The sequence below is a fragment of the Medicago sativa genome, chromosome 3 (genome assembly GCF_051527215.1).
Source record: "Medicago sativa cultivar Bolivia chromosome 3, Bolivia_mono, whole genome shotgun sequence".
NCBI classification, from domain to species: Eukaryota; Viridiplantae; Streptophyta; class Magnoliopsida; order Fabales; family Fabaceae; genus Medicago; species Medicago sativa.
Genome location: NC_140751.1, coordinates 24620821 through 24636703, shown reverse-complemented (window position 1 = coordinate 24636703; position 15883 = coordinate 24620821). Strand labels below are relative to the sequence as shown.

General features: G+C 36.0%; 2 protein-coding genes across 3 annotated transcripts; both read left to right on the top strand.

The window, feature by feature from the left end:
* Positions 1-6539: 6539 nt before the first annotated feature.
* On the top strand, positions 6540-7313 carry LOC146936586 (uncharacterized; the record flags this gene model as incomplete). The annotated part of the gene is made up of 1 exon (XM_085749246.1): positions 6540-7313. A coding segment is annotated over one exon (762 nt), but the record flags the coding sequence as incomplete, so codon positions are not given.
* Positions 7314-10333: 3020 nt separating this feature from the next.
* LOC146936585 (zinc finger CCCH domain-containing protein 30-like) lies at positions 10334-15051 on the top strand. 2 transcript variants are annotated; one of them, XM_085751332.1, is made up of 2 exons: positions 10334-10552; positions 12358-15051. In XM_085751332.1, exons 1-2 carry the CDS (start codon positions 10428-10430, stop codon positions 14555-14557), a joined length of 2325 nt encoding a protein of 774 aa, XP_085607458.1. In that variant the 5' UTR covers positions 10334-10427; the 3' UTR covers positions 14558-15051. The 2 variants fall into 2 exon arrangements, with proteins under 2 accessions (XP_085607458.1, XP_085607457.1); XM_085751331.1 differs by having other exon boundaries at positions 12348-15051.
* Positions 15052-15883: the final 832 nt, after the last annotated feature.

The window sequence follows — 15883 nt, the reverse complement described above, 5'->3', positions numbered from 1 at the left end:
TTTGGGATTAAATGGATCTACGTCATAATTTCCATTAAATATGAGGTTGTGATGTCCAATTGGTAGTAGCAACTTTCGATTTTTTTACAAAGTTCACGTGACACGTGACGTGAGCTAATTTGATACTCCCATATTCTAGCAATTGACAATTGAATTTAAAATCGCAATTTGTTGAATTGGAGGAGTTCACTGTTGAATTGGAGGAGTTCACACGATTTTGGCTAAAATGAAGCACATTCCTTAATCCTCCAATTATTGTAAGATATGAATGTCATTTAAATAGGTTAAATAGCATTTCCATTATTTTAGTTAAGAATAAGTATCATTATTTAGAGAATGAACTAATTTGTAAATTGTAATCGTGAGCTTATCTCGACTAATATTAACAATGTATAATATATGGGGTTCAAACCCGACACCGCAACAAAAAAAAGAATGAACTAATTTTATGAGAAAACTCCTAATAAAAAAACAAATTTATAAAAAAATTACGCGTATCAACTTAATTGGTAATGTCAATAACTGCGTCGATGTAAGTTTATCAAATTTTGTTATGTTGTTACTCTTTCTTTTGAAAGTAACTATGATTATTAATTAATAAATTAATAAATATGAGGGTGATCACTCCAGGAGTCCTAACTCAAGGGCTCAACTTATAAAAATATCGAAATTAGGTAAGATGTTAAAAAAGAGACTATAACTATAATGTCGGTTCTTACAGAGAAATTTCATACCCAAATCATTCTAGGTTCCACCATTGTTGAGTTTTGTGTTCTCTCCAAAGGTCCCTATCCTTTTCTGTCCTTTCGTGGGAGCTTGATGTCCGATTGATTATCCTTAATCTAATCGATTTGTGTTGTTTTGCGTTGTGTTATTGGATCTGATCTGGTGTCTTCATTCTTATTAATTGATTCGTGGGATTTGGTCAAAGGAGGAGAGTTATCTTTATTTTCAGTTTTGTCTCGAGATCTTTTGTGATCTGTGTGTTATTATGAGGCGTGATGTTTTCTTACCTACTTTAGGTATAGAATCACTTGTTTGTCTTCATAAGTTGAGTAGTTATATTCCTAAGTCAACAATAGGAAACAGGTTATATCTTGGTCTTTATGGGATTTATTCCATTGTGTTAATTTTGAATATCTCCTTTTTATTAGCCAAGATCTGGATGTTTTTGCTAAGTGCAATATGCGTGTCATATATAGGGTACTGGCATGGGCAGTGTGCTCTTCATCATTACATGAACATACTAGCGCTGACCATATCCTTTTTATCTCTTAACATCCTTTTAACCCAAAAAATGGAGAACTTGAATATCAATGGTGATAATAGCGCTACTAGCTCCCTGCCACAACTAACACAGGCAGAGCTATTGGATCTATGTCTCGTTGGTAGAGTGGTGGTCAATAAGCCAATCTTTTTGGCTACCCTTGAGGAAAGACTCGGTCCTATGTGGGACCCAAAACATAAAATGTCGCTGATCCTGATGGATAACAACAAGTTTATGGTCCAGCTTTATCAAAAAGGAGATCTTACTAGAATTCTTGATGGCAGCCCCTGGTTGCTAGATAACAACATGGTAATTTTGAAGAAAGTTGCGGTTGGAGAGGACCCCTTGATGATGCCAATGAACACCACAGAGATCTGGGCTCAAGTTCATCAGTTACCGTTCGGCTTTATGGATGCTAAAGTTGGTGCATTAGTCGGAAGTCATATCGGAAGGATGGTCAAGTATGACGAGGAAAATAACTATGGTCCGTGGAGGAGATTTATGCGGGTTCGAGTTGAAATTGCCTTGGAGGAGCCGCTGCAAAAAAGTCTCGTGATTGAACGGGAAGAAGGTGAGGATATCAAACTTGTTTTTAAATATGAGAAATTAGGTAAATTCTGTTTTGTCTGTGGGGCTATAGGCCATACGGAGAATTTTTGCAGTGACAAGTTTGAGTCTAGCTCTGCCAGTAGTGAGAGAAAATGGGGGGCTTACTTTCGTGCTGAAAATTCTTCTTCTGGTGGTGGTAACAAGGTGGCGAGTAGATGGATAGTCGACGGCCGGAGTAAGAATTCCGGTGGTCGGAATGACGAAGGTTCATCCATTAATGGCTTTCAAAGCAACAATTTATCGGTCATTGATGGTAATTCAAGTCATAAATTTTATGGTCGTATTAAAGTTGGTATTGATGTGCAATCAAGAGCTTTAAAATTTTTCAAATTTATGGAATGTCAACGCTCGGATGGAACGGACTGGTGAGGTGGTGGACAGAAATTGATCCAACTGAGGAGATTAATGGTGGGTCCAAGAAAAAAGAGGTCTCAACAAAAAAGAAGCTTTTTGCTCCGAACCTCACAAAGTCGGATCAAGTTAATCAAGCTTTAGCGGAAGGGATGACGGAGAAGGACGAATTTCTGTATGAAAATGGGGGAGGTGCAGAAGCACTTTGGAAGCTGATAGACCTGGAGGCCCAACAAAAAAATGAAAGCCCACAAAATTCTATGGTGGGGGATAGCCAGAGGGGCCCACGTGGGGCCAAGGGGAAGGAACAAGAGGAACAGCAGGCGGTCCCACCAGGGGACAAACACGGAAAACAAGGACAGATTGTCCTCTTTGGCTCTTCCCAGCAGGTGGCCCCCATGCAGCAATCATCTCAGCAATTAGTGTTCAATCAAAAGCTGTCTGGCGCGGATTACAGGAAGCTTTTTGCCAAAAATTCTGTGCCAATCAATGTTATTTTTAAGAATAATAATGCTGTCATTAATGTGCAGAAAGTGGACCAGTTTCAAAATTTGATGCCAATAGGTCATGATGAGCAATCAGTTTTGTCCCCTGTCTTTAAAGCTGGTGGGGACCGCGCAGCTTTTGACTCAGCAAAAGACAAAAGCTGCCTACCAAGCCGAGCCAAGCCGCCCAGAAAGGACAAAGCCGCTGCAGCTGTCCAGTCTTATGGGAAGCCGCGCAGGCAAGCTGTGGTGCGCAGCCCTGTGCAGCCAGACTCCTTCATGGCTAGTGCACGTGGGGCCAGCAGAGCAGGTGGGCCTCAAGATGAAAATGGGCCTAAAAAGAGGTCCAGAACTGAAATTGCTGATGAAGGTGACCAAGGAAAGGAGGTGCAGCAAGTAGGGTCTGTTTTTAATAATCCGGTTTTTGAGAAGAATGAAACGGCGGGACCTGGTAGCCAGGCCCGCCGAGACCAATGAGTATTGTAGCATGGAATTGCCGAGGCTTGGGAAACCTGCGCGTAATTCCTAAAATCAAATTCCTTGTTCGGTATTATAAACCGGATATCCTTTTTCTTTCAGAAACTATTGTTCAAGTTAATAAAATCGAGGAATTTCGTTATTTATTGGGTTATGATTCTTGTTTTGCACCTGTTAGAAATAGTAGAGGAGGAGGTATTGCCTTGTTTTGGCGAAACACAGTTAATTGTAGTATTGTTAATTATTCTGCTAATCACATAAGTGCTAAAATTGAAGAAGTAAGTCATGGGACTTGGATATTCACAGGTTTTTATGGATATCCAGAAGTAAATAAAAGAAGAGACTCTTGGAATTTTATACGTGGTCTGGCAAGACAAATTACCTTACCTTGGTGTTTGATGGGGGACTTTAATGATATCCTTCATGCTGATGAGAAGAAAGGGAGGGCTACTAGACCTAATTGGCTCATTAGGGGATTTCGACAAGCTGTGCAAGATGCTGGCCTTGTCGATGTTCATATGGAGGGTTATCCATTCACCTGGTTTAAAAGCCTGGGTACCCCTCGTGCTGTTGAAGAAAAATTGGATAGGGCTCTTGCAACAAATTCTTGGATGCAGATGTTTCCTAATGCTAAGTTGGAAAGTCTTGTTGCTCCATCTTCTGATCACTTCCCTATTCTGTTGGATAAAATCCCGGTGGCCCGTTCACATAGTAGTAAAAGAACCTTCAAATTCGAAAATGCTTGGAGAATTGAAGATGGGCTAAATGATGTTGTGCGCAATAGTTGGTTGGGGAATGCAGGAACCAGTGTTATCAATAAACTGTCGGCATGTGCTAAAGAGTTGACACATTGGAGCAAATCTCATTGCAATAAAATCCAAGTTGATATCGAAAATTGTCGAAGACAACTTAGCAGAAATCGTGGTGCTAATGGAATCCTGGATGAAGTCCAATTTGATAATTTGAGGCAAAAACTAAATCATCTCCTTGTTCAAGAAGATATGTACTGGCGACAGAGAGCCAAAACTCATTGGTACCGTGATGGAGATCTGAATACAAAATTCTTTCATGCAGCAGCTACCTCCAGAAAGAAAGTCAACAAAATTCTTTCTCTTGAATCTGATGAAGGAATCCGTATTACAGATGATTCAGGAATGCGAGCAATCGCGAAGAATTACTTTGATGAGTTGTTTGAAGGACATGAAAGTGTTCGCTCTCCAGTGATCAATATGCTTAATCAGGTGGTTGATGAAGATGACAATGCTCAACTAACAGCTCCCTTTTGCAGAGAAGAATTTAAAGAAGCGATGTTTGCCATGCAACCTGACAAGTGTCCGGGACCTGATGGTTTTAATCCTGGGTTTTATCAACATTTCTGGTCAGTGTGTAGTGATGATATCTTTCATGAGTGCTGTCAATGGATGAATGAAGGTCAGTTTCCTCCAACCTTGAATTCAACAAATATCGCTCTTATTCCAAAAGGTACTGAACAAAAAACTATGAAGGACTGGAGACCCATAGCTTTGTGCAATGTTCTTTATAAATTGTTGTCTAAAGTTTTGGCAAATCGGCTAAAGAAAATTTTACACAAGTGTGTTGCCGATTCACAATCAGCTTTTGTACCTGGTAGGTCCATTCTGGATAATGCATTAGTGGCTATTGAACTGGTCCATTATATGAAGACAAAGACGAAGGGCAATGAGAAAAGTGTTGCACTAAAATTAGATATCAGCAAAGCGTATGACAGGATTGATTGGTCTTACCTCAAAGATGTTATGTACAAGATGGGGTTTTCTGGAAAGTGGATCCATTGGATTATGATGTGTGTAGAAACAGTTGATTATTCTGTCATTATGAACAAAGAGATGGTAGGACCTATCATTCCAGGACGTGGGTTACGACAAGGAGACCCGTTGTCACCTTACTTATTTATTCTTTGTGCTGAAGGTTTATCGGCATTAATCAGAAATGCAGAAGCTAGCGGGGTTCTTCAAGGTGTACGTGTTTGTCGGATAGCTCCGAGAGTATCCCATCTGCTTTTTGCTGATGATTGTTTCTTGTTCTTTCAAGCGGAGGAAAGTCAGGCAATTGTGATGAAGCAGATTCTTAATCAGTATGAGGAAGCGTCTAGTCAAGCTATTAGCCTTCCTAAATCTGAAATTTTCTACAGTAGAAATGTTCAAGAACCGCTTCAACAATCTATCACCAACATATTAGGAGTACGTGCTGTCTTAGGAACCGGCAAGTATCTTGGTCTACCATCTATGGTAGGTCGTAGCAAAAAGGCGACTTTTGGTTTCATCAAGGATAGGGTGTGGCAGAAAATAAGTAGCTGGAGTAGTAAGTGTTTGTCCAAAGCAGGAAGAGAGGTTATGATCAAATCCGTCCTTCAAGCAATCCCATCATATGTTATGAGTATATTCAGGTTACCAAACTCACTGCTGGATGAAATTGAAAAGATGATGAACGCTTTCTGGTGGGGTCATGGAGGTACAAGTAACAAAGGGTTGCATTGGTTATCCTGGGAAAAACTTTCTGTTCACAAAAATCATGGAGGAATGGGTTTCAAAGACCTGGCGGCTTTTAATGTAGCAATGCTTGGCAAACAAGGATGGCAACTTCAAACGAACACAGATAGCCTTGTTTCAAGAATTTTCAAAGCTCGTTATTATCCGAATAGCAGTTACCTGGATGCTAAATTGGGGCATAACCCAAGTTTTGTCTGGCGTAGTATCTTTAGTGCCAAAGTCGTTGTCCGACAAGGTGCACGATGGAAGATTGGTTCTGGTTTTAATATTTCTATTGTTAATGAGCCTTGGATTGGGTCAGGATCTAGCATCCCTCCGGTTGGTTCTGACATGATGGCCCTTCAACCTTATTCTGTGGGGCATCTTATTGATCAAAATGAGAAAGTTTGGAATGAACAGTTGGTCCATCAGATTTTTACAAGTGAAACAGCCCAAAATATTCTGAATACTCCTCTTCATCAGCAGGTTCAGATGGATAAGTTGGTATGGAAAGGGGAGAAGAATGGGTGTTATTCTGTCAGAAGTGCGTATCGGATTTGCATTGAAGACGTCATAAACAATGATCACTTGCGAAAACCAGGGTATTGGAGTGGAATCTGGAGGTTAAAAGTACCTCCTAAAGTCAAAAATTTGGTATGGAGAATCTGTAGAGATTGCTTTCCAACACGGGTGAAACTGCGTAGCAGGGGGATTAACTGTCCGTCAGATTGTGTCATGTGTGAAGACCCTCATGAGGATAGCTATCATATTTTCTTTCACTGTCAGGCAGCCATTGATGTATGGCTTGCAGCAAATGTGTGACACTTGATTTCCCTGTCCCTGAACGAGTTTGATAACGCTCCGGATATTATTTTTAATTTATTGCAGAAATTATCATCATCACAGATTGAAATTATCGCTACTATAATGTGGAGCATCTGGAAAGCTCGAAATCTCAAGCTGTGGCAACAGGTATCAGACTCGAGCATTACAGTTTTGGAAAGAGCTACACACTTGTTAGAAGGATGGAGGAAAGCGAAGTGTAAGCAACATCCGTCTAGTCAGAGTTCCCTACCTGGTGCGCAAAGTACGTTACGCCAAAATGGGGATGCGAATCTCAGATGGAGGAAACCCAGTAGGGGAAGATACAAATGTAACATTGATGCCTCTTTTTCAAATACTAACAACAAGGTAGGATTTGGAATGTGCATCCGAGACTCAGATGGGAATCATATCCGTTCTAAGACAATGTGGATTACTCCAGTTTGTTCTGTTGATGTTGGGGAGGCACTGGGTTTATATCATGCAATTCGGTGGATACAAGAGCTTCAACTAACAAATGTTGACTTCGAGGTTGACTCAAAAAGAGTAGCCGATTATTTCAACAAAGGTCGTGGAGATGTCACCGAATTTGGTTCTATCATGGATAGTAGCATTCAATTATGTAGAAATCATTTAACAAACTCTCATGTCGAGTTTACTAGGAGGCAAGCGAATGAGGCTGCACATGTGTTAGCTAAGGCAGCCACATCTAGTACTAGCTTCCATGACTATGATGTTATTCCAGCATGTATTACTACTTTAATCCTTAATGAAATGATATAAGTTATTTTCTCTCAAAAAAAAAGGTAAGATGTTATTAGTTCGAACCTCAATACCTTTATTTATGTGTGTCAATTTATAACAGTTTTATCATTCCGTCTATCTATAAAAAGAATATGAAAGTGTATATTTTTTTTTTGAGCAAATGCTTTTTTCTTCTTATAATCAATACTTTGTGGAGTAAATAGTAGTAGTATAAATACATTTTTGATTTACTCTCAGAAAAATATATAATTTTTATTTGATTTTATTGCAACGCAAACACCTGCATATTTCAAGGGTTAAAATCACACAAATTTCTCTTTTATTTTTGTCATCTTATAATATAATTTTTTTATTTAATATAAAAAATATATAACCATGTGCAAATAATTTTTTTGAAAGAACCAATTGATTTTTTTTTTGGCACTAGAGAGGGCAAAGCCCAAAAACCAATTGAATTTAAATCCTTTTATATGAGATAATCGAATTCTTTTTTTAGTTAAGTAGCCTAGTGGCCGGAGCTTACACATTTTAAATATGGAGAAGGTTTGAAACTTCACCCCTTTATATATTATGTAATGTGTGAACAATTGAAATCTCTTTTAATCATTTCAAATAAAACATTCATTTTATGTGACAAATCAAACATTTTTATTCCCTTATTCTTCGAAGATTACTTTTAATCTTACATAAGAATAATCAACCAAATGAGAATACCTTTTTTTTAAAGAAAAATGAGAATAACTTTTTTTTGACAAAAAAAATGAGAATAACTTAATGAGTGAAGAAGATTTAATTAGGTCATTCACACTTTTTTAGTGCTCTAATTTAATTATCAATAAAATATAATACATCAAAGTAGTCAGACCCATCAGACACTAATACATCAAAATAATATAATAAAAATAGATTTTTTTACAAAGTAAAAAAAATAGTTATTGGGGACTAACTAATTCTTCTGTTGCAACGAGTCAGAGAAACGTCAGAGACAAATTTGAATTTTATTTAATATCCTCGTGAGCTTAGTTCAGTTGGTAAGGACAACGCATGGTAATATTCAAGGTTTGAGGTTCAAACACCGGCCACCACAAAAAAAAAACTAATTAATATTTGCAATCAATAATTCAAATCAATTTAATGGCTGATTAATTATACAATCAATTTTATTTCATTTTTTTGGGCCTTGCATATCCATTTGCATTGTCACTCACATCTCTATAAACAGCCTCTCTTAACGCAAGAAAAAGTATAGAAGCAATTTGTGAGAATTTAGAGAAAAATCAAGTGGTAGAAGTTCAAAGGAAGAAGACAAAGAAAAACATCATTTGTGGTATGTTTCACAAATTCATCTATGTTGTTTACTCGTATCATGAAGCTTCATTTTCCTTCTCTTTGGTGCTACGTTCACTTTTGATAATTCTGCTTATTTTGCTAATTTTTGTGTATATTAATACAATTATTATTGTTTTTTTTGGGTACTAATACACTTTTATATTATTATTAATTTTTTCAATTCGACAATTTTTTTATTACATAGAGGGTCAAAATTCCGACAATTTGACAATCCTTGTTTCATATTGATGATTTCTTTTCTTTAAATTCAGTTTTTTTTGCTCGTTTCATTTAGCATTCAGTTTGGTTTTCATAATTTTTAACAATTATCAAACATTAGTGGTGATTACGTCAAACATATTATTGATTTGATCACTACACCTTACAAATTTTAAAGTCTAAAATTAACAATTATTTCAAATCCTTTATAAGTTTTTTCTATACATAATATAAATATTAATTTTTTCAAAAAGTAAAAAAAAAAGATTGGATCAAAATCTATTTTATGGAATAATTGAAATCGCTCTTAACCATTTCCTTTAAATTAAACATTTTTAATAACACAATTATTTATTTAAAAGAGATAAAAAGGAATAAATTGTTCTCGATAACAATTAAACATTTCTTTCAAAATATACTTTATTAAGATCGTAATCACTCTTGAAGAAAAAACCGCAAAATGGAATAAGTTGTCGACTTTATTGAATAAGATCGAAATCACTCTTGAAAAAAAAATCGTAAAAAGGAATAAATTGTTCTTTATAATAATTAAAATTAGACAATTCAAACATAAAAAACTATCTTTTTATTTTAAAAAAAACATAAAAACCATCTTTAAATAATTTCTTATCCGATCAATGACATACTTTACTCTTTTTCTTTTATATCATTCAAACAACCATTTTTAGAATTTTTATTTATTTAAACATATTATGTCATTGTATCAAATTATTATTTTCAAAAAAGAGGGGTCGAATGGTGCTTTTCTTATTTATTGTAAGATCAAATCATTCTTTTTCTTATATTTAATATGAATACTAATTTTGGTAACATCAGCTTATTCTATTTTAGTTATTGTAAAATCCAATCATCCTTTCTATAATTCCATTCAATTAAATATTGGGAAATTAGTCACTTTAGTCCCTGAATGGGAGAGAAGTAGTCACTTTAGTCCCTGAATGTAGAAAAATTGCAAAATTGTCCCTGAATGTAGAATCTGTTAGTCAATTTCAGGAACTAAAGTGACTATAGAGTCTACATTCAAGGACTAAATTGAATAACATGGTCTGCATTCAAAGACTATTTTGCAATTTATCTTCATTCAGGGATTAAAGTGACTAATCTCATTAAATATTTAATTATTAACAATTTTATAAAAGGAAACATACCCCTAATTTTGGTGACACATTCATTCGATTTGACTCCACAATTGACCACACTCACCTTCCAAATGCTACATTCCAATTGGCGGATTCCAAATCACAAATTCAATTCCACTTAATAATCTCAATAAAATCCACCACCTTCAACCGGTTCAACCCGTTCCCATTTTCTTCAAAACACTTTCCACTCAGTTTTCTCTCTTACCGTCTATCCCGGTTTCCCAGTTGACCCACTCACGACTTCATTTGGACTTCATTTCACTCTCATTTTCATTTCATTTCATTTCACTTTCTTCCAAAACCTTTTTTTAAATTCACTCTAAATTCTTCTTCTTCTTCATTTCAATTTCATTTCATTTCAATTTCAAAAACGTTACTCTCTCTCTTCTCTCTCTGTGCATGATTTCTCGTTTCTATCAATGGAAGCTCTGAAATGAATCTCTTCTTCACCAGATCTTGTTTTCTTCTTCCGATTCACTCTTCATCATTTTCCACTCAGAATTTTTCTTCAACTTCATTGATTTTCAACCCGATCTTCTTCACAACCACTCGTAATTGGTGAGTTTTTCACTTTGTAATCGATTTTCTCACGATCTGAATTTTTTTAGTATGAAAATTATCACCGATCGTATATAAATGGTTATAGCATTTTAATTTATTTATCATTTTATTAATTTTCGGTTTTTTTTTATATTTATACACTAATTTTATGCGTTGAATTATATGTATTTATTTTTTTTTTTTACAGTTTTTTCTGTTGTGTTAATTTACTCGTAAAACTGATTTTGTGATTTTGCAATAATTTAGTAAAAAATTAGTAATAATAGAAATTTCTAAAATCAAGTGACACTGTTTTTGTCAAAAAAAAATTGATCATTGTTTAATAATTTTTTTCTATTTTTTTTAATTAATTGAGTTATTTGATGAATTTACTATGATAACACGAATTTTTTAGATATATAAAGTTGATGCGATAATTACTAAGTTAAAAAAGGGAATAAGAATCATGCGTATCTGTTTTCTTTTTAATTTAATTGATATTTTAGTTGACAAGGTTTTAACTTTAATTATTCTTTTTTGATATGATTCTTGATTTTGTTCAGATCTATTTTGTTGCGTAAGGAATCATGTGTTTTGTGTGTGCTTATTCGATTTTTTTGGAATATTTATTTGCCTAAGTTTTTATATATAGTACTATTTACGTTGTTGGTTGTGTGTAACTATGTTCTGCTTTTGTGTAGTACAACTTTTGTGTTTTGGTTGAGAAATTATGTTTTAAGTTTTCATATTGACGAGGTATGATTAGTAACATGTTGAATGGTTTGTGTTTTTATCATGTTTTTAGTTGGTGTGTTTGAGTTTCATAATATCTATGTTATTTGTACTTGTAATGTTCATGCTAAGGTTACTTCTATTTTGAGTCATCTACTCTAGCATAGGTTTTTCATTTCATTGTGTAAAAGGGTATGCTTGTCTTTTTGTGCCATGTAAAAATTTCCTTTATATATGTACTTTGTTGAAGCACGCTACGGTGTCACCGATACTTAATTACATTGAATTATATCATTTTTTTCAAATTATTATCGGGGTCAACGTTTTAGTGTACTTGTCCGGTGTTAGTGTGTCAGTGATTCGTATTTGTACTTTAATTGTAAATTGTAAGTCCAATTGCACTTGATTTTCAAGTTAATGTCTGTGCTAAGTTGTTGGATTGTTTTATATGTTTGGCTTGATTTTTGAAAATTATAAGTGTTACTTATGGTATTTGAAATTTGTATTTAGACTCTTCGTTGACTTTCAAGAACCCAATTAATTTGTTTGAGCTAGAAGAATGTAATTATGAAGTATATATTCTATTTGAAATCTTTCTTGTAATCATTCGACGACTTCAGTTATATTGGCGTAATACTTGGCTAGTGATCTGTCTTGTTATCATGAGATGACTTTAGTTATATTGCCGTAATACTCGGCTAGTGATCTGTCTTGTAATCATGAGGCGACTTTAATTATTATATTGGCGTAATACTCGGCCAGTGATCTGTCTTGTAATCATGAGACGACTTTAATTATTATATTGGCGTAATACTCGGCTTGTGATCTTTCTTGTAATCATTTGACGACTTTTGTTTTATTGGCGTAATACTCGGCTAGTGATCTGTCTTGTAATCATTTGACAACTTTAGTTATATTTGCGTAATACCCGTCTAGTGTTTAAACAGTAGATTCATCTTTTTGTTTAAACGGTATATTTAGCTAACTTTTTGTCGTTACTTCTTTTGGTGAATTTACTAACTTTTTGTTTGTCGTAACTTCTTTTGGTCACTTATTTATTTTCATTATCATTTATTTTCAGTTAATTGAAGGATGTGCGGTGGACCTGACAAATCAAAATCACTTTCAACTTCATCATCTTCCTCTTCATCCGCGGCTGAAGGTTCAACTTCAAATACTGTCAAAGACATGAAAAATCTAACTGTTCGTACCGATGATTCTTTTTCCAGCTTACTCGAACATGCTTCCAACAATGATTTTGAAGATTTCAAGGTAGCTCTAGATAGTGATGCTTCACTTATTAATGAAGTTGGCTTCTGGTATGTCCGTCAAAAGGGATCTAACCAAATTGTTCTTGAGCACCGAACTCCTTTAATGGTGGCTGCTTCCTATGGGAGTATTGATATCCTAAAGCTTATACTCTCATATCCTGAGGCTGATGTTAATTTCTCCTGTGGAACTGATAAAAGCACTGCTCTTCACTGTGCTGCCTCAAGTGGTTCGGTTAATGCTGTTGACGCTATAAAATTGCTTTTATCAGCTGGTGCTGATATCAATTCGGTGGATGCTAATGAGAAACGCCCTGTCGATGTTATTGTTGTTCCTATTGTTGTTCCCCATAAGCTCGAAGGCGTGAAAACAATTCTTGAAGAACTTCTCTCTGACAGTGCTTCTGAAGGATCTGTTGATGATTGCTCTCTTCCAATGTCTCTTATTTCATCGAGTCCTGGTTCAACTGCTCCTTTATCATCTGCTGAAAATGGGTCTCCATCCTCTCCCGTGGCTCCAAAATTTACCGACTCAGCTGTTAATTCTACATCAGAGAAGAAAGAGTATCCAGTTGACCCATCTCTTCCTGACATAAAAAATAGCATGTATGCCACAGATGAATTCCGCATGTATTCATTCAAGGTTCGTCCTTGTTCTCGTGCATACTCTCATGATTGGACAGAGTGTCCTTTTGTGCATCCTGGAGAGAATGCTCGAAGGAGAGACCCTAGAAAGTTTCACTACAGCTGTGTGCCATGCCCTGATTTTAGAAAAGGGGCTTGCAGACGTTCGGATATGTGTGAATATGCTCATGGAGTATTCGAGTGCTGGCTACACCCAGCTCAGTATCGGACAAGGCTCTGCAAAGACGGTATGGGTTGTAACCGAAGGGTGTGCTTTTTCGCTCACTCACCTGAAGAGCTGCGTCCGCTGTATGTGTCCACTGGATCTGCTGTTCCTTCACCCCGATCAGCTGCTTCTACTGCTAATGTCATGGACATGGCTGCTGCTATGAGCCTTTTCCCTGGTTCACCATCATCAATCTCTCTGATGTCTCAATCACCCTTTGCACAGCCTCTATCCCCATCTGCAAATGGCAATAATGCTTGGCCACAGCCCAATGTGCCAGCTCTTCATTTACCAGGAAGCATTAATCAAACTAGCCGTTTGAGATCTTCTCTTAGTGCCCGTGATATGCCGCCACATGATGACTTCAACAATATGTTGCAAGACTTTGATGGGCAGCAGCAGATACTGAATGACTTGAGCTGTTTCTCACAGCCCCGTCCTGGTGCCATTTCAGTCGGTCGATCTGGCCGCTCTAAAACACTAACCCCATCAAATCTTGATGATCTATTTTGTGCTGAGATTTCTTCATCCCCTCGGTATTCTGACCCTGCCGCGGCTTCTGTATTTTCCCCAACACACAAATCTGCTGTCTTCAACCAGTTTCAACAGCTCCAAAGCTCCTTATCACCCATCAACACAAATGTCATGTCTCCTACAAACGTAGAGCATCCCCTATTCCACCAGGCTCAGTATGGTCTCTCTTCTCCTGGAAGGATGTCGCCAAGAAGTATGGAAGCCCTCTCTCCAATGAGTTCTCGGTTGTCGGCTTTTGCTCAGCGTGAGAAACAGCAGCAGCAGCAACAGCTGCGTAGCCTTAGCTCAAGAGAACTCGGTGCTAACAATCCTGTCTCAGCTGTTGGGTCCCCTGTTAACTCCTGGTCTAAGTGGGGATCATCCCCTATTGGAAAAGCTGATTGGTCTGTAAATCCAAATGACTTTGGTCAAACACAGAGATCCACCTCTTTTGAGCATGGAAACAATGGAGAAGAGCCTGATGTAGGTTGGGTCCATTCCCTTGTCAAGGATCCCACACCTGAGAAGAAAGAGAAGCTTGCAGGTTCCGGCCCGATTCCATCTGCTGAAAAGAATCCCAACCCTCAAGTGGACGGCATTGATCACTCTGTTTTGGGAGCTTGGCTTGAGCAACTGCAGCTGGATCAACTTGTAGTCTAGTCATTCAATTTGACCCTTTTGCTACATTCTTGCTGTCATAGTTATTTAATTTAATTTCTTAAGGTGCATATTCTTTTGGTGAATTTAAGCCCCCCCGAAACATGGAAGGAGGATGGCTGCGAAGTTCCTGAAAGATAATCGTTTTTTTTTCTTTCATTCTCTTTAATTTTTGTTATTCATTATTTCATATTTTACCTAAAACTTCAGGGAGTGAGATAAAGAACTCTTTCTCTCTGAACTGTTTATGTTATCTACTAGAAAAGATAATCCTGTTGAGGTTAGGTATTCTTCCAAAACAGGATTCTTTTTCTTATCATTTTACTTCATTAGTTTCTAAGTTCCTTTTCCTACTTTGTATAAGATTCTGTCAGTACATTTATGTTGCTTATGTAGGAAGTGGGGTGGGACTGAGTTTCTTATGAGGGAATTTATGAGTTATTGAATATTTATTGCAAGCTATATTTTAGAATACAGTATACTTTCTTCTTATGTTATTAATTTTTTTTTGAAGTGAATTGTGTTGTGTTATTATTATAAGCTGTGTTGAACTATGATTATTTTCAATTTCAAACCAATGTTAGCTCAAATGCAATGCTGAGTTATTCTGATTATTTAGATTCAAAGCTATGGTTATTATTCTACAACAATTTAATTTTAACACGTGCTTAATTCATTTGTTATGGAATATAGATTACCCTGGATGACATTTTATTGCAATTTGGTGGACTAATGTTTTTTGGTTGGATAAACTCTGAAAAACTACTTGGTTGGTTTACAACCCTAAGGAAAAAATCATTTGGGCGCACATACATAAATTTATACATCCTTTTTTTCTACGTTGAAGTGAAAATAATGAAGGGATGTGATGCATTTTTTATTTGGATCAAATAGTTCTTTAGAATTGATTGGCCTATCCAGTCCTTGAAGTTGTTTAGTAAGAACTAAGATGATTAAGAATCTTCAAATTGGTGATCCCATTTAAATATTCGTTAGATGTTTCATGACCTTGCTTTTATATAGTTTTGACTAATGTGATCAAGAATTATTCTTACATATGATTAATCATTATTAAATGGTGATGGAATTTAATTTTGATTAGTTTTAAAAATTAATATGATATTATTAGTAATTTTTTTTACCAAACTAAGATGATATTGTTAGTGTTTACAAGATTGAGAGTTTAAACAAATTTGTTGAAATTGATTTGTAAACTAGACTCTACATAACATGTATGCTTGTATAATACAGTAAACTCCACATTAACATCTAAACTCGGAATTACAAATTTCACATATAAACATCTTTGGATATGGTGACTTGGTGATC

What these genes read in the sequence shown, in the direction of transcription:
- LOC146936585 (XM_085751332.1), top strand. Translation starts at nt 10,428, where the DNA reads ATGAATCTCTTCTTCACCAGATCTTGTTTTCTTCTTCCGATTCACTCT. An exon ending in TTCACAACCACTCGTAATTG is followed by an intron (nt 10,553 to 12,357) that starts GTGAGTTTTTCA and finishes AGTTAATTGAAG; the next exon opens with GATGTGCGGTGGACCTGACA.